This window comes from Carassius carassius, chromosome 11, assembly GCF_963082965.1.
Source record: "Carassius carassius chromosome 11, fCarCar2.1, whole genome shotgun sequence".
NCBI classification, from domain to species: Eukaryota; Metazoa; Chordata; class Actinopteri; order Cypriniformes; family Cyprinidae; genus Carassius; species Carassius carassius.
This window is the reverse complement of record NC_081765.1, coordinates 31,184,566-31,208,305: the sequence shown is the minus strand read 5'-3', so window position 1 is coordinate 31,208,305 and position 23,740 is coordinate 31,184,566. Positions and strand designations below refer to the sequence as shown.

At 35.0% G+C, this 23,740-nt stretch overlaps 2 protein-coding genes across 2 annotated transcripts in view; one reads left to right on the top strand and one right to left on the bottom strand.

The window, feature by feature from the left end:
• Positions 1-10,786, bottom strand: part of stk39 (serine threonine kinase 39) — a 62,975-nt gene extending 52,189 nt beyond the window's left edge. Inside the window, exons 1-6 of the mRNA XM_059562526.1 lie at positions 10,532-10,786; positions 5,984-6,096; positions 3,225-3,333; positions 2,828-2,969; positions 1,621-1,676; positions 86-195 (exon numbers count right to left, since the gene is read on the bottom strand). Of these exons, the coding sequence (XP_059418509.1) occupies positions 86-195; positions 1,621-1,676; positions 2,828-2,969; positions 3,225-3,333; positions 5,984-6,096; positions 10,532-10,637 (636 nt within the window). The 5' untranslated portion in view covers positions 10,638-10,786. The remainder of the gene's footprint in view (positions 1-85; positions 196-1,620; positions 1,677-2,827; positions 2,970-3,224; positions 3,334-5,983; positions 6,097-10,531) is intronic.
• A 2,396-nt stretch (positions 10,787-13,182) lies between these two features.
• Positions 13,183-23,740, top strand: part of cers6 (ceramide synthase 6) — a 39,188-nt gene continuing 28,630 nt past the window's right edge. The window contains exons 1-3 of the mRNA XM_059562536.1: positions 13,183-13,548; positions 18,361-18,466; positions 23,172-23,302. Of these exons, the coding sequence (XP_059418519.1) occupies positions 13,379-13,548; positions 18,361-18,466; positions 23,172-23,302 (407 nt within the window). The 5' untranslated portion in view covers positions 13,183-13,378. The remainder of the gene's footprint in view (positions 13,549-18,360; positions 18,467-23,171; positions 23,303-23,740) is intronic.

The window sequence follows — 23,740 nt, the reverse complement described above, 5'->3', positions numbered from 1 at the left end:
GACAGTGTAGTGCTGACAGGAAGTGAAAAGCTAGAGTGAGAGCGAGAAGGGGCGGGGCTTAAGTTGGCCCTGTGAGTAAACTGACCTGCTCCATCACCTCTGGGGCCATCCAGCACGGGGTCCCCACAAATGTTTTCCTCACTTTGTGTCTAGTGACGTCTCCACCAGTGGACAGAAAAGCACTCACTCCGAAATCTGTAGAGAATGATTAAAAACCTCAGCATACCCTCAAATAACATCTACTGCAAGATCAGTTGACAGTTGAAGAGTAAATGTTTGAAATGAAAAAATCTGACATACATGAAAATGAATGACAGACATACAGTCTGATAAATTGGTCGTACAGTCTCATACCATTGTGTATAAAAGTCAGTGAAAATATAATTTCCAAAAAAATATGACAATTAGATGTGAACTATGATATTTGGACAGAGCAACCTTTTGAAAAGACTGTGTGTCTATCTTTTACAGCTTTATTTTCATTTGTGTCAAACATCTACTGTGCTTTCACAGTACAATCAGAAATGTGTGTGTGTGTGTGAGAGAGAGAGAGAGAGAGAGAGAGAGAGAGAGACCCTGTATGTTTAAAAAGGTTTTCTAAAATTAAAAAACTGTCTGTCAAACATTTCAATAGAAATTCTCTGATTTGAAGCACAATCTGAACAGAGGAGAGCTAAGGTCACTATTGGAAACCCTGTTACATAAAACTGATCAATATTCTAGAACTCAATCAGCCAGTTTCCCCTCAGGGATGGAAAAAGCCCCATTTCAGGAATTTAACACTTCTCCACACTACGATCAGTGTGTCTCAGGCCTGTGTTTCTGCTCTGCTTTATGTGGTTCTAACACACAAATTCATGAAAGTGGGGAATATATTGTCTGTTAATAATCAAACCATAATTAACCTCTATAAAAAAAAATAAAAAAAATAAGTGGCTTTACAGACTCATTAAATCACTGCTAGGTTATTGCTTTTACAGTTAGCATAATTAAAGCTAATTACCAAGGTTTAAAAAGCAATATAATCTCTCTGAAGGCCCATAACTCTTGCTTTTTAAATTGACAACCAATATTAATTAAAGGATTTTAATTTTAAAAGGATTTCTTTTTTATAAAGCTTATTTACCTCATAATTATGCAACTGAATCAAGAATACATTGGTCAAAATCAATTAAGAGTAACAAAGAATTAAAAAATCTATTCTGTGTCATAAATATTGTGTGTGTGTATATATATATATATATATATATATATATATATTTATTTATTTATTTATTTTTTTTCGAGGTCCACTTATGAAGTCCCAATTTAGTTGTTCATGATCATTTTACCTGCCATCTTACTCCTGTAATTTACCAGGCAGGTTTTTTGAGGCCATTTCTTTAAGGCGTCTATGTAAACGTTGACTTTGAAAGTGAAATAAGATGAAGCACTTATTTGCAAGCTGCAAATCTGTTGTCAAGCCCGTCTAGTATTTAACTGCCCACTGGAAAAGTCTGGAGATGTTAAATGCCAAGATGTTGGTGGTTAACTTACTAATACTAAGACAACAAAAAATATCAAAACATTACAGAAAATCTTCAAATTTCAGCAAAGTCAAAGTCAAGCGAAGCTACAAACCTGCGATCTGCACTGATCCATCTTCTCCCAGTAGAATATTACCAGCCTTCACGTCCCTGAGGTCAAACCGAGACAAAGCACATCCATGTCACGGTTTATTATAATCTTAAACATTAACAATAAAGCCAGTGGCTAAAGAATGAATCTGCATGTTTATGAATTTTTTAAGACCATTATTACAGCAGTGATGACCTGGAGGGAAAAGAGCTCATTAGTATTTCCCAGCGCTTAACATGCAGAGGAACTTAATTAAATCATATGTTACATATGAGTCTATGTCTCTATAAGTCTAACAAAAACAGACGCTTGACTATCAGCATAAAGTCCGGCCAACTTAGCATCTTATTTGGACTAAGATATATACAGTACACTTAAAGGAATAGTTCGCCCAAAAATGAAAATGTGCTTGAAATTAACCTCAGGTCATCCAAGATGTAGATGAGTTTGTTTCTTGATCAGAGCAGATTTGGAAAAAACCTGCATCACTTCACTTGCTCACCAGTGGATCCTCTGCAGTGAATGGGTGCCGTCAGAATCAGAGTCCAAACAGCTGGGGTGGATTTCCGGTATATTTTTAGAAACTATCCAAAAATCCCTGGAATATTCCAAAAAATCCTGGGAAGTTCCCAAAATGTACTAGACATTTTACACTTTTTTGCAATCCTACTCCAGTCCAGTCCAGTGAATAAGTCCATCTCCTGTTGTCCTCTCACATCAAAATCTACCCACATATTTGTTTAGAACCGTTTTTTCACTTGTAAACAGTGCTTGATATGTGCATATTTCTCTCCTGATTCAGACAAGATGACTTTTTCATTGGAGAGAGCAATATTATGAATAGAGGACCAGAAACAAAAGATAAAAATGTCTTGATGATGGATTTATTTATTACAAACTCACAGGCTTCCACTTCACCAGATGTTAACTGATGGACTGGAGTGCTGTGGATTACTTGTGGATTACTTGATGTTTTTATCAGCTGTTTGGACTCTCATTCTGACGGCACCCATTCACTACAGAGGATCCATTGGTGAGCAAGTGATGCGATGCTACATTTCTCCAAATCTGTTTCGGTGAAGAAACAAACTCATCTACATCTTGGATGGCCTGAAGATGAGTGTGTTTTTTTTGGGTGAACTATTCCTTTAAACAAAGACAGACAGACAGTCTGAGAGGCATTGCAAAATGACCAGCCATTTATCCTTACCTGTGAATCTGCCCATTTTTGTGTAGATAATCTAATCCTTCCAGTACTTCCTTCAAAATGGTTGCTATTGTAGATTCATCTAGGACACCGTTTTTATGCTCTCCTTTGTTGAACGTGTGCTTTATGATGTCTAACACTGATCCTGGATGAATAAAACGCTTTGTAAACACACAAAAATCTTCAAATCTACAAAATATATATGGACATATCAACTATATTAATGTCAATGCATTCGAAAATATTAAATCAAGTCACATTTATTTTAGAAGACAAAGCACAGGCACACTTTTCAGGCCAAACATTTTACAAAATAAGCTTATCAATTTTAAATGATGAAACATCACATATAGCATTGAAAATGAACATGTCTATAGTGAACAGAAAAGATTTTTCTCACCTCCACTCAGGAGCTTCATGACCAGCCAAAGTTCATCTTTCACAACAAATGAAGTGTAGTAGGTGACCACGTTGGGATGGTTACACTGGCTCATGGCTTGAATCTCTTTCTGTGGAGACAGATGGAGGTGTCTAGCTTTATAATGCATGTCTTTAATAATGTCCATGTGCTTTATAATGCATGCAAATCAAAGTAATCGCAATGGCAGAAACAGAGAAGCTCTTGAACTGATTTATAATAGACAGTATTCTCTAATAGAATGAATCTCGCAAAGTCTGTTAAGAACAAGGCCAGGGCATATTTCACACCAAAATCAAAAGATAGGAGGAAGAAATTTAAGCCCATGTTTATGACTATTATAATAAAACATGTAAATAACAATTACACACATTTTTCCTCCAAATTTCATTAACATGTTGGAAAAAACTAAATTTTTTAACAGGCATATAATTTAATTTTTATACATGAAGGTAAACATTACTGTATGACCTTTAATTAATACAAACTAGAATTTTTTTTTTAAATGTAATAAATGTATTAAAAAGTTTTTCAACCATGGACTGGAATCACTATCCATTTCAATTATTTGATTCAATTTGATTCAACAATATATTTGAGTCATCATTCAAAAAACCTTTTTTTTTGTGTAAATGATTTAAAGGTTTTAGCAAAAATGAGCATGAACATTTTTCTATTATGTCCCTACATATTTTGTTATATTGGTGTAATTACATGAAAATAATTAGTAAAAACATTAGATTTTTGTGTAATTTTAAACTTACATTAAGAAAAGTTCAGAATCTTTGGTTGAAATGACAGTTCAGCGATTTTTATACTTATAAGGATTACTAATAAGGAAACTTAATTTGTGATCACAACAGACGAATTCTTATCCTTGAAATCTGCAGTGGCAATCAATGCTTCAATATTAATGCTGTTTTCAGTTTATTTTGAAGCAGAAATCATGCATGAATGTGCAAAAAAGGCTGTTTAGCTTGTGCATGGATGCATGAAGACAACTGATAAAGTAATTACACATATGCCAATAATATAAGGCTTTAATAGAAGGACCACAGGATACAATTGAAAAAGTGTATTACATATGTGCTGTCTGGCTTCAGCATAGATTTACACAAACCATATTTCTCTGTCAGCCAATTTGAGAGTAAATCTGGAAGATGTTTATAGCAGAATCCCATCTCTGGGAATAAACTTGCTTTCGTGACAGAAAAGTCATTAATCAAACCATCAGTTTCCAATCTCACTGCACCACAACAAAGATCAATGGAAAACAACTCAGTCGTGAGTGTTGGAGTCAGAGGCATGCTGGGTGTGTGTGTGTGTGTGTGTGTGTGTGTGTGTGTGTGTGTGTGTGTGTGTGTGTGTGTGTGTGTGTGTGTGTGTGTGTGTGTGTGTGTGTGTGTAAATAATTACAGTGGGGAAAGCGCACTCTATGAGAGAACCATGAAGTATGTGTTTCTGACATTTTTGAAAAACTAGGGCAGTCAAAATTGAAAATGTTGGCTAATGATTAACTATCACACAGATAATTGTGATTCATGATTTATTGACTTACACATGCATTAAGAAGTCGTTTATTCATTCAAAATCATTAAATGTGAAGTGTTTGTCGAAGAAATTAATTTTCCCTACGGGAAAATGATTTTTGGTGCAAATTAAAGAAAACGTTTTAAGATTAAACAATATTATATGCTTCTATAGAAGCATTAAGTCAGGATGATTTTAAATTGATTGTTTAAATAATTTTAAATGATTTATTAATTTATTTCTAATATAAAACTTTGCTGCGAGAGTTTAGGGGCAATTGTCCAATCCCATGAAGCACTGAGGATGACATAAAAGAAACAATCAATTTGTATACACTATATATATAGTTTTTATTTTATTTTTTATGTTTTTTGTTCACCAATGTGAAAAATATTTCACATAATACTGTGAAATATTTTTACAATTTCAAATAACTGTTTTCTAAATAAATACATTTTAAACTGTAATTTATTTCTGTGATGCGCAGCTGAATTTTCAGCATCATTTCTCCAGTCTTCAGTGTCACATGATCCTTCAAAAATCATTTTAATATGCTGATTTGCTGCTCATTTCTTATTATCAATGTTACGCTGTGTTTCCCGCTAACTGGCAACCCGGCATGCCGAAATACAATTGGGTAAACTGACAGTCGGCATGTTTCTTAAATATCTGCAAACATATTATGGTATTTTTATGCTTTAGTAGAGTCAAAAACTTAAAGCACCTTTGAAAAACAAAACTTCCTCTAAACTTTGAGAGAAATTTAACATTACATCACATGCTCACCATTGGAGAAAGTAATAGAGAGAGGAGATTTGTTTCTTTAAAAACATGCAGCTTTATCAACTGTTGGACTCTCATCCTGACGGCACCCATTCACTACAGAGGATCCATTACTGAGCAAGTGATGCAATGCTACATTTCTCCAAATCTGTTCTGATGAAAAAACAAACTCATCTACATCTTGGATGGCCTGGGTTATTATTTCATTTCTGGGTGAACTACTACTTTAAGATTTTAAAGTAAATAGAGCCAAAAGATGTCTGTCCAAAATGTCTGCCCAGGCCAGTCAGGCTGTTCAAACAAAACCTAATTGCAATTTACCTGTAACTAATTGGATTTCCATGTAATGTGTGCATGCTTACATGCATATGCATGTGCACGGCAGAATCTGCATTAGGAGACAAAGCTGTTTTTATGTTGTTCCTCACCAACAGCTCATCCATGCTGGTCTGGCATTTCTCCAGGTTGATTCTCTTGATGGCCACACGCTCCTGTCGAGGGCTACAAAGCGCTGCCTGGACGACTGCTGTGGCTCCGCTACCTACAAAACACAGTGTACACGTCTCTAATGAACAAAGCACACGGTGTGTCAAAGACATTATTCTCAATGAAAGGCAGACAGTAAACATGCCCCCTGGAATATAAAAGCTTGTGCACAGCAGGTGCAGCTGATCATATGATGTGCTTATAGGATTGATAACAGACGTGTGTGACGCTGAGATAAGCAGCTTCACTGTAAGAGAGACCAAGTGCATGCTATACAATTGCAAGTTTAAGTAGTTATTTTGCTGCTTCTAAATCAATTGCAATTGCAATTGCAATTAAATTACATTTTTTTATTCTCAATTATTAGCAAACATTGTAAATAATTAAAAAAAAAAATCTTGTAAATATTATTTACAATATGTTGTGTGTATATGTGTTAACGAAAGGGACAAAAACAAATCCAGAAAAGATGTTAATAAACAATATTACAAAATAATACAAATATATAAGAGTATTTTATTATTATATATTACACTGTAATTATATACACTACTACATTTTAAAAAATTGTGATCATTAATATTTTTCATTTATGTTTTTTTAACAAAAAATACAGTAAAGACATGAATATTGTGAAATATTATTACAATTTAAAGCAACTGTTTTCTATTTGAATATATTTTAAAATTTAATTTATTCCTGTGAATTACTCCAGTCTTCAGTGTCACATGATCCTTCAGAAAGCATATTAATATGCTAATTTATATATTATTTATTTATGTTTAGGGATATTGTCTGATGAATAACATAAGTGGTTATTTCACCTTTTCAGTTGCAAAAAATCAGTTTTCAGCCTTGGGCATAAAATCAGATATTTTTTTAGCGAGTAAATATTATGCAAAAAAAAAAAAAAAACCTAAGCGTGATTCAATTAAATTTAAATTCAGCAATTTGTGTGCATTTTATTTGCAATCATTAGAATCTATTTAATCCAGCTGCAAAGTATTTGAAGCCTTGGATTTACCAGGTAAATTTGATCTAAACCTCAATCAACTCATCAGGAATAGACAAACACAGTCTGCTTAAGCAAATAGCAATACAAACTACTTCATTTCTTTACAAACACACTGCGTGAGTGGAATGAGTGTATGAACCCAACTGGCCTTTCTTTGACAGCATTAACACAGAGCTGGTGCGTGCAGGTACTGTAGGTCGCCAACAACCACAGCACAGTCAGGGCAGCAAAAAAAGAGAGAGATTTCATTTTTAAAGATCTTAAAGATCATGTTTAATTTGTGACCCTGAAGTGAGAGCAGCACTAGAGCAGCTGTTGAGCTTGTGCTGGCCCTGCATTAACCTCTTTTAAACAAAAGGCTTTCAGTTCTGCAGTAGTTAAAGGTTATTTCCTCTAGTTCATGCTAAAGCATCTCAGTCGGGTTGAGGTCAGGACTCTTCTGGGTCACTCAGAGTGGACAGACAGACAGCATTCAGTCTAAAAGGCCTGAATCTTGTAAACTTGAGAATAAATGTTCCCCTCAGTGACAGTAAGCTGTCCATTCGCCTTTTAGCACATTTTGACATGCAGCAATGCTTTTTATGGACAGCAATGGCTTCCTCTTTGCAGCTTTCTCCATTTATAGACAGTTTGTCTTACCATGTGTTGATTAACATGCAGAGATGATTTCGTAACCTTTTTTCTGCTTGCAAGTCAACAAGTTTCAATCTGAGGTGCAGCTCTCTTTTGGTTTTTCTAAGTTCCTTCAATGTCTGTAATATCCAACGATCCTGTGCAAGCACACAGTTATCCACCTTTGAACTTATGATTCAATTTCTACACTTGGTTATGCCTAAAATCCACTTAAATTAGATCAGTAGACATGATGTGATCATGTCTGAAACGAGTTTCCTTAGGAGGCAGTATCTTCATACAAAACCACTGTCTGATCTGAGACAAAATGAAACTCCATGGGTTCACATACTTTTTCCTGTAACTGTAGACCTATTACAGCATTATGTTTATCAGCCAGTATCAACCATTCTCTCTAAATATTGAAAAAGCCACATTTGTTGACCAAAAATCATATTTTATTATATAATAACAAATTATTATAATTATATTACATTATATGTAATCATTTAATTATATAATTATAGAGTTATGCTGTATATTAATAAAATGTATAATACTTCCTTATATAATATAATCCATTTATATACAGTACAATACCGTTCAAAAGTTGCGGCTGTTTTTTTAACAATATGTTTGTAATAACTTAAAAAAAGTAACTTAAAATAACTTGAAAAAACTAATATTGTGAAATATTATTACAATTTCAAATAACTGTTTTCTAATTAAATACATTTTAAACTGTAATTTATTCCTGTGATCAAAGCTGAATTTTCAGCATCATTACTCCAGTCTTCAGTGTCACATGATCCTTCAGAAATCCTTCTAATATGATGATTTGCTGCTCATTTCTTATTATCAATGTTAGGTTTAATATTTTTGTGGAAACTGTGATGCTGTAATTGTTTTCAGGATTCTTTGATGAATGTAAAGTTCAAAAGGACAGCAGTGATTTGAAACAAAAAAAAAATTGTAACATTTATGAATGTATTAAGTGTCACTTTTGATCTATTTAATGCATTTTAGATTAATAAAAGTATTAAATAAAAAATAAAAAAGACTTAACGATCCTAAACTTTTGAGCTGTAGCATGGGTAATTATGCATTGAGTAATCATGCTCATATATTTTTCATGCTTATAATATAATACTGACAACAATTAATCTATCAATTCCAATGCATTTGAAAAGGAGGTGTGCAATTTCACTAAGCCTTTTGAAAATATTACACATTTTCTAGACATTTAATGCATAAAACAATGCAGTAATAGCCAATTGCTGAGATATGACACATCACATTTGTGACTATAAACACAAACGCAGTGCTGCTATTCACACCGCAAGAGTGTGTGACACTCTGCCAACTGCGGCTGACAGATAAGGAGGGGGCAGAAGAAGTGCACAGAAACTATAGAGAAGCTCTCCGGTAATGCTTGCTCTTATCTGAGCTGATAGCATAAGCATACTGCTTTAACAGGCATCTCAAAGAGAAGAGGGCCTTCTGTGTTTGTTTACTTCGGGAGCCTCATGTCTGCAGGCAGGGGGTCCATCAATATCAGCCGCCTCAATTTGAGCTGAACTTTTATAGATTTATGAATGCAGCAAAAAGTCAGTGAAAAAAAAAAAAAATTAAAGGAAAAAAAGGAACAATGTCACAAAATAACAGCTATTGATTATTAGGGAAAGTTCACTCTTAAAATGAAAATTCTCGCATAGATTTTTGCTATAATTTTGCTATAATTATTATGCATGCGTTTACGGCCTCTTATTAACCTTGCTAAATGACTAAATGTAAATGTAAATATATATATATATATTTGATATATATGTCTGAAGTCTCAATAAATTGTTACATTCAATTCTATTCTGACTATTATTTCATGTGTCAGGTTTTACAGGGTTGAGTAAAAATATGCATTTGCATGATATATATATATATATATATATATATATATATATATATATATATATATATATATATATATATATATGTGTGTGTGTGTGTGTGTGTGTGTGTGTGTGTGTGTGTGTGTGTGTGTGTGTGTGTGTGTGTGGGCAGACTGCAGTTTCAATAAATTGTTCCATTCAATTCGACTCTGACTATTATTTGTCATGTATTAGAGGGTTAATGTGTATATAAAGTCTAATAATAATAGTATGTACATTAGTCAGTTTAAAGCACTTTACAAAGCATAAACATAAAATACATAAGTTGATACATCTCCCGCCAACTACGCTTAAGTAACGTAGACTATATAGATGTGTCTTCATTTCTTTGTCAAGAACTTTTTGAATAGTCAAAAAAAAAAGACTGAATGCAGTTTTAAGAAATGAGAGGTGCTCGATCTGAGCAGCAGGGGGCGTCGTGAGAAGAGCTCAAACTCATCGCATGCAGCAGATGACACCTCTGAATCTCACACACAGTGCAAGTGTTGATAAGATCAGAATATTAATATCTTAAAATATGTCACATCATAATAATGACTCGTGTTATCACTGATATTAGTGTTTTTTTAAATATCCGCCATGCTGCGCAATGCATCAACTTCAAACCCCTGAAACTTGGTTGCACTTTTTAATCAAATATCCTTCTCTGTGTATAATAACAGCAGATTTACTGTAAGCGGCACAGTAGCCTGATGTCTCACTGGACACGTGCTATTTATTATAAGGCATCGTTACTCATCGCACGCGCGCTGTCATGACATCTTATAGCTCCGAAACATATGATAGGAAGCTTCACTTGTCACATCCGCATTGCATTACTGTCATCGGCCGGTGCATATGGAAAAAAAGCCGGTAGGCCCAAACCAAAGCAACAAACTACAGCCAATGACGGGCTCAAATCCATCTGCAATACCTACCGATCACCTCCTGGAGCTCGTACGCCTCCTTGACAATGGGCCAGCTGCTGGTGAGCGCCGGCTGCGGGATTTGGACGGCCGCAGGGGGGTCGCTCTGCTCCGCCATGATGCTGCTGAGAGAGTCGCTCTCACTGGCTCACCTCGGCTCACCTCACCGCTGCTGCTGCTGCTGGATCACTGCCGCCTGTGATGATCAACACATCCGGAGAGACACTTCGCGAATCCTACTACAGCTAGGGCTTTGCTCATGAATATTCATTTCGGCGCGCTGATATCACTACAGCGTAGCGCGTGAATATTAAGTAGCTTATTAATATAAAGTTGGCCGCGGTGACGTAGTTTAGTGACTTACGTTGGCGCGTTAGAAAGTTTCATTTAATTTTTTTATTTGCTTTTATATTATGTAGTTTAATTTATTCATTTTTATTTTTTCATTCATTCATTCGTTCATTTATTCAAGTAAACGTATTTTGAACCCCATCTTGTTTTTATTATTATTATTTTTATTATTGAGTTGTCTTCATTCGGCTTGTTTTCGGTCCTACTTCTGTTTACAACATTCCCAGCTTTCAGCTGTGTTTTGAAAACGTTTTTCTTTTCGGCTTATTCCACTTATTACATATCTTAGGGAATATTATTTAATTGCTGCTACTGCTATGATCTAATTTAGTACACATTTCTGTCTGTCAAAGACAGAAGTTCAACAATGCCTAAAAAAACATTGTAACATTGCTGTGCATTTTGTAAATATTTTTAAAGATTGTAATGTTTTGAATAACTTTTTTCAATTTCCATGGTTTATTTATTTATTTTGTGTACACATAGCATATATATATATATATATATATATATATATATATATATATATATATATATATATATATATATATATATATATATATATATATATATGTTTGTTTGTTTTTTAATTGTTGTTTTTTGTTTGTTTGTTTTTGCACTATATGGTTCAGTAACATTAGGTAATTAATATTCATGATTAAGTCGTAACCTTAGTATGAGTGTGACCATAAAAAGTTTCCCTATTTCATTGGGTTGTGTTTATTTATTTATTTATTTATTCTCAAAATGTGAAGTCTGAGATAGCCATATAGCCTACTGTTATGAAGGAATTTTAAGATGAATCAATCTTTCCAGCCTTCATGACTGATGATCTATTATATATATAGTTTACGATATAATCTCTATTTGGATTCACCTCTGTAAAACCCATAGGTAAAACCTGAATGAAGTAAAAACAGAAATAGCAGCCTGCAGCAGCCTTCTGTCGCCCAGCAGGTGGAGCAATTTCATAAGATTTGACAGCTGAAGCGACTATGAAAGGTGGCTCTGTGTAGTTCATCCTGTGCTTTTATTTTGATGAGTGACTTTTATTTATTGAGAGGAGTAAACGAATATAACAAAAAGTGCTTAATTACACAGAAACACACACACACACACACACACACAAACACAAGAAGCCCATGGAATAAGTAACTGCATTTATGTTAAAAAAAAAAAAAAAACGGACAAGGACTCATGCTTCTTGTGTTTGAACAATTACAGACAAATCTGAAGAAATATAATGCATATGTTTGTGCTTTAGGAAGTTCAATTATCTATATTGAAACTAGATAGAATGACATTAGCTCTAAACTGCTGGATGATGCAATTTTGGTAAAATAGTAATTTGATCCTAAAGTCCTGGGGTAAGTTGAGCCAGTGGCTCACCCCTTCTTATGATTATAATGTTTTACTTTAAATTTTAAATTGTACTGTAATTCTACATCATAGCCTACTTCGTCCATTTTAAACATTTTTGATTTTGTTCTTTGTTTTGAACTTGGAAACTGAAAATTTGAAGTAGGCGCTGTTTATGATAATTGGCCATTGAAGTTTATATGAAATTGTATTTCCCTGCAACAACTATAAGTGGGACGTTAAGTTCAATTAGCCCAGTTTTGTGAGGTCAGTTGCAGTCTGTTTTGTTGTTGTTGTTTGTTTGTTTGTTTAATTCTTCAACTGTAACTTTATTTTGCTCTGAAATTTTTAATTAAAAATAGAAATGCCTTCAAAGTTGTGAACTGTATCTTCAAATAAAACTTTTCAGAAGTCATCCGTCCATCTATTCTATTATCCAAACCACTTTGTCCTTATTAGGGTCGTGGGGAGCTGGATCCTAACCCAGCATCTTGAACCACAGACGAGGAAAACCCTGGATGGAGGGCCAGTCCATCACAAGTGCACACATATAGATTTTAAGAAGTCTTTTTATTTAATGTCTTTTCCTTTGATATAGCATAAGGTGAAAATGTTTTACTTAAGCATAATCAATGGCACAGTTTAACTCCTTGTGGCTCAACTTGCCCTCTCCATAGGCTGAACACTTATTTTGAAAGCAGTTTATTATAGATCCAAAGTGATTATTCACAATGGTGCACCACATCCTGAAATATATATATGTGTGTGTGTATGAAATCTTAAAAAAAAAAAAAGTGTAAATATTAACAATTAAAAAAAAAGTGTGTGTGGGGGGTGAAATTTTGTGTATTCGATGAAAATAATGACAAGAATATTCATTTCTGCCTGAACTGTTCCTTTAAGCGACGCTTTTATGATTGACAGGAGCATTGACCAATCAGCGTCGCGGAGGCGGGTCGCGTCGGACACGTTCTACTTCCCTACATTGGAGAAAAAGGGGACTCTCAACCCGAACGGGCGGTGCAAGACCCGATTCCATCATCACCAACATCATCATCCTCATCATCATCATCACACTGGACCTGCAAAGATCAGCCGTGAGAGAGCGTCGGCCATTGACTGCACATCAAGACTTCAGATCCGCTAGAGATGGCAGGGATCCTGGCGTGGTTCTGGAACGAGAGGTTCTGGCTCCCGCACAACGTCACCTGGGCTGACCTGAAAAACACAGACGAGTCCACCTTTCCACAAGCCGAGGATCTGTACCTGGCGTGTCCTTTAGCATTCTGCATGTTTATGATCCGACTGGTCTTTGAGAGGTACGTCCAGTGTCACATCTTCATCATCATCATCATCATCATCATCAGTGCCGGTGCCGATGCTGTTGATGATGATGGGACAGGTTTGTGTCGCTTCTCGTTGTCACGGAATGCTTGTATGAATTAGGACAATGACAGGAACCCAGTATGGCCCATCTCTTCTGGAATAATAATAGTGATAAAAGTAGGTCAGTGCCTTTCTTTGTAGTGAAGATGATTCTTAGGTGTGCAATCTATTTCTGTTTCTGTAACGGAATGCTTTTATATAGCACATCTAAAGTTTGAGAATCTCCATTGAAACCCAACACTGGGGCATGTTGTCACACGACTGTATGGGGTAAGTTGTCACAAAGGGAGCTTGTCATTTTCAGCACAAAAACACAATTAAAATTACTATGTGATGCATGAAAATGCATTAACCCAATTAAGACAATATTTTAGAAACCCGTCCAAGCCGGTGACTGGTATATGCTTGTATTAATCAGACTTTTGGGTCAACTTGTTTACAAACATTAAAAGAAACGTCATGGCCTATACTTTTAAGAGTCTCTTGAACTACATTTTGCTATTCATCACTGCTGAATTCATGAATACGCTGATTATATCGATACAGGAATACATGTGGAGCATGTAAACATATTTTTAGACATATTTCACCTGCTTTGAAGTATAGGATTAAAAAACAACAACAAAATAATAATAATAATATGTTTTAATATTTTTAAAGATGTTTATTATACTCACCAAGGCTGCATTTATTTGATCAAAAATACAGTAAAAAAAAAAAAAAGTAATATTGTGAAAATGAGTACAAATGTTTTCAGTTTTAATATATCTTTAAATGTAATTAATTCCTGTAGTGGCAAAGCTGCTAAAGCTGTTTTTTGAGGAACATTTTGATACATTTTCTTTTTTCAGAATTCTTTGATGATTAGAAAGTACAAAATATATTTTTAAAATATTATTATATATTATGTCCAATCATGATATGTCAACTCATAAATTGAATGTATATTATTTGAGATTTTAACATAATTTTCCACATTTTAAGCAGGTGCTGTTAGTAGCTAGTAACACCAAAAAAAAAAACAATTATAGCATGTGTTATAGAAAATAAAGTAATCTTATATTTCTGTCTTGACTGTGCACAATTTAATAGATGAAGCTGTCTTTGTTTTTTTGTTTTTGCAGTGTCCATAAATTTTTTCAATGGTGTGATATTTGTTAATATATTATATTTCTATTAAATGATGGACACATTATTTTTGCACCTGATGTTGTTGACTCATATTAAGTGATGTAGAAAAATGAAAGTGGGACATGCACCAAAACCTCCGTTTTTTTTTTTGTTTTTTTTTTTGTTTGTTTTGTCCAGAACCAGAACAAACAAAAGCACTACTAGAGAAACAAGCTTTTGTGCATTTGGACTTTTGACTAGTTACTGACATACAGTACAGTAAAGGCTCTTCACCATGTGACAACTAGCCCCGGTCTCCTCTATATTGCAGTCGTATGCTTGCGATTAGTTGATAAAACCAGTCAGTGTGCACATGATATCAGCAGTATATCATGCTTTTCAGTGAGTTATGGAACTTAAACATTAGTTTGCACTATTATGAGCTTTGACATCTGAAAATGGGTTGCCTTTCAATGCCACAAAAGCAGCAGCTTTGAAATATTATGGGAAGGCTCAGTGTCAGGTTTTGTGTTTCTGTATGCCACAGATCATCTGCTCTTCACCTTCATCTGACAGACTTCTTCAGATCTTTATGAATTTTGGCCTTCATAGTAAGGAGGTGAAATATACTGCCAGGGTCTCCTCTGGTATTGTGTCTATGGTTTAAGACGGATCTTCTAAAATGTTTTTTTATTATCAAAGTGAGTGTAGAAGTTTCACCCGTGTGTCCAGTCAGTTCTGGACCAGCCGAAACCTTTGGATCTGACTTTAAATATAACTAAACTTGTGCAAAATAATAAAAAGCCATCAGCGTCTAACCCAAACTTCTTGATAAGAGCCCTCGTGGTCTTTACTGTGGCTTGAAATGACACATAATCTGAAGTACAAACATCCTCTTCCATCCTCCTGCGTTGCACAATTTTTATGATGAGCAACAGCCCATTTATGGCATTTCAGCCCCACAAAAGCAAACAGTGCGCAGGCCGCAAATCAGTCGGGCCACCCATAATCTTATCACAGCTCTTCAGCTTTGTAGAAGAATCATTTCTAGAGCATTTTCATCATGTTAATTGCATGAGATTATTAATTAAGTGGCAAAAGCTTATTAAAAATCTCTGCTGTCACATCCATTTCCATTCTTGTGACATCTTACTTTCCGTGCCCAGAGAGACAAGTTTTCAGCTTTCTTGCATATATGTGTGTGTGTATGCATATATATATATATATATATATATATATATATATATATATATATATATATATATATATATATATATATATATTAGAGCTGCAACTAACGATTATTTTTTCTGTCGACTAAAGATTATTATTTTTATTTTTTTCCCGATTAGTCGACTACTATAACGATTATTTTTTATTACAATAAATAATTATTTTAATGTTCTTTTTAGATTAGCTAATGAATCCTTTGGATAACTTTACAAAAAAATATCAGTACAACTTCTAATATAATATTTCAACCTTTATTCATTTTCAAACAATGTGGTTGAAGTTTTTACAGTATACAAAAATAAAGAGGCAAAGAAAATTATTTTACTATGGCAAATATGAGTTTACGATAGCGTTTATAATTAAACCACAGTAGCCACAAATTTACAGTTGTCTGAGACGTCATGAAATGTTCTTTAGCATCACAAACCATAAAATGTAGTCAGAGTTCTGCTATGGTTTAGCATGGTTTTCAGAGATCTGGAGCTGATTCGGGGTAGCTCGGTGGTTTGTGACTGTTGTCTTGCTGTCTTTTAAGGGGCCGTTCACATATTCACAAGTTCGATATTTCCAATGTAGGCATGCGGGAATGCGCGCTCATAATGGAAGCGACTTGGTCGCGACGCGCACGCGAAAACAGGCGCGTCCGCACCGCATCGAGTTAAAAACATCTCAACTTTTCAGAATGCCGCAAGTGCACCACGGGTCTTGTGACAAGAACTAACTAATCAGCTTCATCCTTTCCCGTAACAACGTTGAAAGCTCAGCTAAGATGAGGGAACAGCTAATCATAGCTTTATATGGATTGCCATTTTGAAATAAATTTAATAGCAGAGCTACTGCAAGCGATTTTTAGTGCTGCAAATACAGTCTTCATGGAGAGAGCACGTCATGGTTGCTTAGCAACGGCAGCCGCCCCAGGGACGCAACTGCCCGAGCGCTTCGGAAAGAAGGAGAAAGCGGCGTGACTAGCGTTTTTAGGCGCGATATGTGAACGCCCCTAACGCGTGTTCGAAACCCGCGCCAACACACACTTACTTTATTTTTTATTTTATCAGCCGCTAAGGGTGATCATACCAATAACGTGTAATATTTACAAGAATATCAGAATCATGCAATGAGCAAGTCTGCGTTTATTAGACACTTAATAATATTACATCAGTTTGTGCTTTTAGAATCGCCGAATCTGCTGCGGTCGATCCATCAAATCTGCAGCAGAGACCTGAACCGAGAAGTTGGTCACCAGATCACACGGTAACCAGTTAAACCGTAACACCAGAGAGCACCAGGATGTTTTCCTCTGAGGTGCTCGTGCATCGCATTTGTGCTGCCGTGGTACACCATATCGGTTTTGCAAAGGGAACAAAGGGCCATTTTATTTGGCCTATGTTTAAAGTATTCCCATACTTTTGATAACAGTGGTCTCTGTTTTTGTGATAGAACGCAACTTTCTCCATTCCCGGTATGCCATTACGCGAGATGTAAACAGTGTGACGCATCGATGCATTTCACGCACGTCTACGTATTTTTGTGGTCGACGTAATCGATGATGTTGACGCGTCGTTGCAGCACTAATATATATATATATATATATATATATATATATATATATATATATATATATATATATATATGTGTGTGTGTATGTATGTATGTATGTATGTATATATATATATATATATATATACATATACATGTCTCTTATGCTTGAACCAAGGCTGCCTTTAATATTGTAAAATATTATTACATCTTAAAATAGCTGGTTTTCTATTGTAATATATTTTTACTTGTAATTTAGTCTTCAGTGTCACATGATCCTTCAGAAATCATTCTAATATGCTGAAACATTTCTTATCATCAGTGATCAGTGAACTGGTTCTCAAATTCGCATTTGCTGTGTTTTATTTGAAATACTTACAAAATTGTCAGGCATCATTTCAGAAGTTAGGGAAAAATGTAAACCGTGCAAAGAAAATAATATGATTCATTCACATAATTGATATTGTGATAAAAGAAAACTAAACAGGGCATAGTGAGTTTAATATTTAGATTAAGATGAGGATATGAAAATGTTCTGCATACTGTAGTAGCAGTGACTCGTGAAATGTTTCTTCTTTTTAACGTTCTCGTTATCAGATCAACTAGATAGAATCACATTAGCATGACAATACCTACTGTACTGCAGTCGCTGTTTATTTCCTAATGCACACGTTTATCAGACCTGCGCAAAAGATAAAATGCTTGTCTGTGAAGATTTTGCAAGATTTCTTTAGCTGCACGTTGAGGTTTTACCTTTGAATATTGATTTTTAATGCAGCCTGTCAGACCTTCAGAATTAAGTTAGCAGGCATTGGTATTACAAGATATAAATCTTATAAAGCGTTCTTTGTTATTGGTTGTTTTAGGTTCATTGCGAGGCCATGTGCACTAGGTCTGAAGATCCAAGCCAACGGGCCGCTGAAGGCTCAGCCCAACGCCATTCTGGAGAAAGTCTTCACTGCCATCACCAAGGTACAGACCATGTTTCATACAACAGTTCAGGAGGATTTATTGCTTCAGAAGGCTTAGAAAATCACTACAACACAGTTCTGAGTGGTTTACTGCTATTATAAAAGGGCAGGAACAGCAGTTTGGTAAAATAGGGTCATCACAAAAATATTCAGTAAGCCCGTTTCTGCTGTACTGAATAGATATGTGACCCTGGACCACAAAACCAGTAACTGATATTTATACATCATCTGAAATCTGAATAAATAAGCTTTCCACTGATGTGTGGTTTGTTAGGATCGGACAATATTTGAAAATTTGCACACAAAAAATCGAAATATTAAGAAAATCACCTTTGAAGTTGTCCGAATGAAGTTCTTAGCCATGCATATTACTAATCAAATATTAAGTTTTGATATATTTACAGTAGGAAATTTACTAAATATATCTTTATTTAATATCCTTATGATTTTTGGCATAAAACAAAAATCAATGATTTTGACCCATACAATGTTTTTTTTGACTGTTGCTACAAATATACTCCAGCGACTTAAGACTGGTTTTGTGCTCCAGAGTCACATATGTGCATTTAACAGTTAAATATTAATCTAAATATTAACACATTAAATCAAGACAACACGTTCAAGTATTTCTCAGTTAAATTATTGCTTATTTTCTGAATTATTATTATTTTCCCTTGTGCATCAATATAAGTTAAATGTCCTTATAGGATTAAATTGACTGTCAAAAATGTTCCTCAAAATATTTGTCTTGCTTGCGCTCACTTTTTTTTTTTTTTTTTTTTGACCAATATCACTTATATTCATAACTACCAAAAAATGTATTCATTTTCAGGATTTTAACCCTCTAAATGATAATGTGTTTACATAATGCCACTGCCTTTTATGAAGTATTTTTTTTTGTGTGTGTGTGGAGATAACTGCAGCTCTGGGTAATTAGAAACAAACTTTTGATGCATAATTTTTTTCAGATTTTAATAAATACATACAATTCTCCATACACACAAACCACACTCAGATACCCATACCATCACACCCACACAAATACATTTACATCATTTCATCTGGTCATTTTTCAGCAGAAACAGTTCAGCTGATCGCAGTCTCGGAGCGATGGCGTGGCTCTTTGACGTCTGTGGCTTTATCAGAGCTCATGTGCGCTGACGCACCGGCACTATTTTTATTCAGTTTCCTTGACGAATGTTCAGATTCTCAAATGCACGACATCCAGGCACACGTTAGGAATAAAAAGACAATTCCAGCCTGAAAAAGAGCGATGTAGAGACAAAGAGAGACCTCAGGGCGAAACTCATCTAGCTGTCTAATTGGAAACTGATTGAGTTTGGATGAAACCCATTACTGATAGACATCAGTTTTGGGGTTGTTATTTTTTATTATAAAAACAGTAGATGTTCATTGAGAGAAAAGGCATTTTCTATTCTCAGCATTTCTTCAGAAAAAACGATTGTTCTGGCGTTGTATTAACCTAAGGAGATTTATTTTGCCGTAATGGCCATATATTACCCCACTTTAAAAAAGAATTGAAAAAAATCTAAATCAGATATTGTATTAATCATAATAAGCTGACATTGAAGTTTTATCTACCAATAAAAAAGGGCAAAAAAAAAGTTTCTCTTAATATTATTTCATGGACTTGCGCTAACATTAACTAACAGCGAATAGTTGCATTTTTATTAACTAAATTACTAAATACAATAATTTGTGTACTGCTTATTGTTAGTTTGTATAACTAGCATTAATATTACATTATATATTATTAACATTGGGACCTTATTGTAAACCATGTATAAAAAGTATATGTAAAATGAAGTGTAAAATCTCAAACATATATTCTGTGCCTTATACATGACTAGTAGTGGGGATTTTGATTCAACCCACTGACTGAATCTTTTGATTCTTTTACCAAATGACTCTTTCTGTAAGTTAATGAATCATTCACTCAGCACATTCAGTCAACAGCATTGTTCTGTTGAGTCGTAACCAGCCAATTATTCTGCATTATTATTAATTCAACATATCTACAACAGGTCTTTTTAGCATTTCTTCACAAATGTCAACAGAGAAGACCCCCCCCCAACCCTTTATTTTATCAAGCTATAAACAAAATCCATTAGCCAAATAAATAAATTATGATTTTTCAGTAATGTCCTTCAATATTGCTGCACTCTCAGAAAAAAAAAGGTACTAAAGCTGTCACTGGGGCAGAACCTTTTCAAAAGCTACACACACACACACACACACATATATATATATATATATATACACACCATTTAATTTCTAATATGTACTTCTTAGTAACTAAAATATACCTTTAAGGTACTTATATGCATAGGCGTCGATTTCGGGGGGGACGTCAGATTTTGTCATAAGTCATTTTGTACCCACCACTTTTTTTTTTTTTTTTTTAAACCTCGAGTTCAATTTAGCCGTTCTGCTGCTGCGCTGGCTACACGCTTTTCTGTTCATTAAAACTGCAACAACTGTAACATTGGGATACGTTCTAGGTTGGGGGAGGGGGAGGGGGAGTCATCGTGTCACTGTTATTATTTTCTATCGCGCTTCTTTTTTTTAAAGAATGTTTTTCAAATGAGTTGACAGTTTGGAATGGACAGTGAACGAGCGGGAACGAGGCTACCTAGTCTTTGCTGGGATTGGCCAGAATTTCTGGCGAATGTATCATAGACGAGCAAGTCATTTAGCCTTCATACAATATCACAAGGTTGCATCCTAGTGCCATGGACTATAACATATCAAAGTGATAACCTGTAGAACAAATGGATGTTGTTGTACACACAGCATGGGTCTGCAGACCATTGACACAAAGGTAAGACGCGATAACTTATGTTTATTAAGATTTGCTGGTATTATGGCTAGGTCTTGTGCATTTGCACACAAGGGATCGGCTGTTTTAATTCTTCTCTTGCAATTAATGTTACGTTAGACTTCCTTAGCCACCAACTTAATTAGCTAGTTACGGTTTGCGTTCATACAGCAAGTATTGGGGGAGATGATTGTTGAGTAGTCAGTATCTTGTTTAATTATTGCTTGAATCTATTGCTGAATTCTGGAATAGTTGTGATGATGATGATGATGATGATGATGATGATGATGAGGAATGGATTAAGTTTTAGTCAAAATGCCTGATGTAGATTGGATGAATGCATGTTGTTGTGAATTGAGAGCAGTCAGATCATGGTGTGATAGTCAATAGTGTTCATCTGTGCTACACTATTTTTGCTTTTTCAATCTTGATAAAATTTGTAGTGCTTAAGTTGTGTTGTGTGTAGATATGGTAAATTGTACTGGGAATTAAATCAAATTATTACATGGCTTGGTTGAATTCCACTGTAGAATGAAGTCTGTTATTTCTTGATAATAACACCGTTGCCATGAAAAACAGAGCGTTGCTATGGACACGGCAGGATTCTAATCGTAGAGACGGAACTATTTTCTTTAGCGGAAGCAATACAATCGTGTTTAAATCAATAAACTCTTTTTTAAATCAATATTTTGTGTCAAATTATTGATTTATTTGGTGGGTAGCCATGTAATAAGCGGGATAATGTAGAGCGAAGCCCGATTCTGGGTTAGATTTTTTTCCCCGTTTTCAGTGGTTATAACAAAGCAACATGAAAGAGAAATTTGGTAATCATTGTTTAGGTACATTAAACCACGTCATGGCCATGTCATATTGTCAACATGGTACTTATATGATGATATGAAGCAGATTAGTGGGTCATATATCATATGTCTAATGCTTTGTACGGCTTTCTTCTTCATAAAACGAGTCGGACATCATCACATTTTTGTATACATTTTTATTTATTTACATTAATAAGATACAGGACGTCTTTCAAAACATGACCTGCGCGAAAGAGAAAAAAAAATGCATCATTGTACCCAGCACTTCTGAAAATGCACTTCTGAATGCGTCTCTGTCCCCACCACATTTCAAACCAAACTGACGCCCATGCTTATATGCCCCCTTTTAGGGTAAATAAGGTATAAAGATGCACCTTTTAAAAAGATTCTGACCCAGTGAAAGCTTTTGTACCAGTTTTTTACGCATAGTCTCGAATAATTATTGAACTATTATGCTCGCAATTGACGTCATTCTAATTGTGTATAATCATTAGCCATTTATACAGATTCCTAAATTGTGCATTATGCAGTTTGCACACCTGTTTTTGTGCCGAACTCTAGTTTTGTTTTCCTAACGCTCCTTGAATAAAATTGCACGTGAACTAAATGAATGTATACCAACTTTTGTTCGGTCATTGATGGTGGGATGGCAGATCCTCATTCATCAATGAAATGCCTCGTTCGTTCTGTTTGCATTTTCTTCAGTACGAGAGGTTAAATAGGCTTGAAAAATCAATGAAACATGTCTAGAAAGCAGGGAATCAGGAATGAGTCCGAGGAAGTTTCTAAGAATGCTTTGTTCAGTTGAAAGATTTGTTCATTCACAATGGAAACCCCACTACTCAATACATCACAGCATGCTGCGCAGCATGCATGAGTCTCGCTGGCTCGTTCTGTAAGTGCAGATGGCTTTTTAAAGACAATGGTTTTAAATGTGTATGGAGTGAATTTTTTCAAGCTGTTAAATCCACATGCAGGCGTTTTGTTTGTGCTCTATCTGCGATGGATCTCTGCAGTGACACGCTTCTGTCTGCTGTGTCTTTCAGCACCCTGATGAGAAGAGGTTAGAGGGTCTGTCCAAGCAGCTGGACTGGGACGTGAGGACCATCCAACGCTGGTTCAGACAACGACGCAACCAGGAGAAACCCAGCACACTGGCACGCTTCTGCGAGAGCATGTGAGAATCTGCTTGATTTTGTCAGGGCCTGATTTGTTATTGTTATCAGGACTCTGATTTCAGTCAAACAGTATGGGCATTTTAAATGCATTAAAAAGTTTACTTTCCTGATATAATGTATTCCTTTGTGAAACAGTAGAGTAGAATGATTTAATTTTATCCATCGGAAATTGATTGGATGCTGAAAAGTGGATGTTACATATTAAAACGAATCATGTGGTTGAAAGGGGAGGGGTTGAAAGGTAAGGAACGTCATATAATAGATGCAAGTTATTATATTTTGATAAAGTATTATGGAGATATTTGTTTTTCTTTGGAATAATGTGCAATGATGAATCATTCACCATAAGGAGCATTTATTAAAAACAATACTGTTCAAGAGTTTGGGGTCGTCAAGGGTGTGTTTATTTCATTAAAAAGAAATGCAAGTTAAAATAA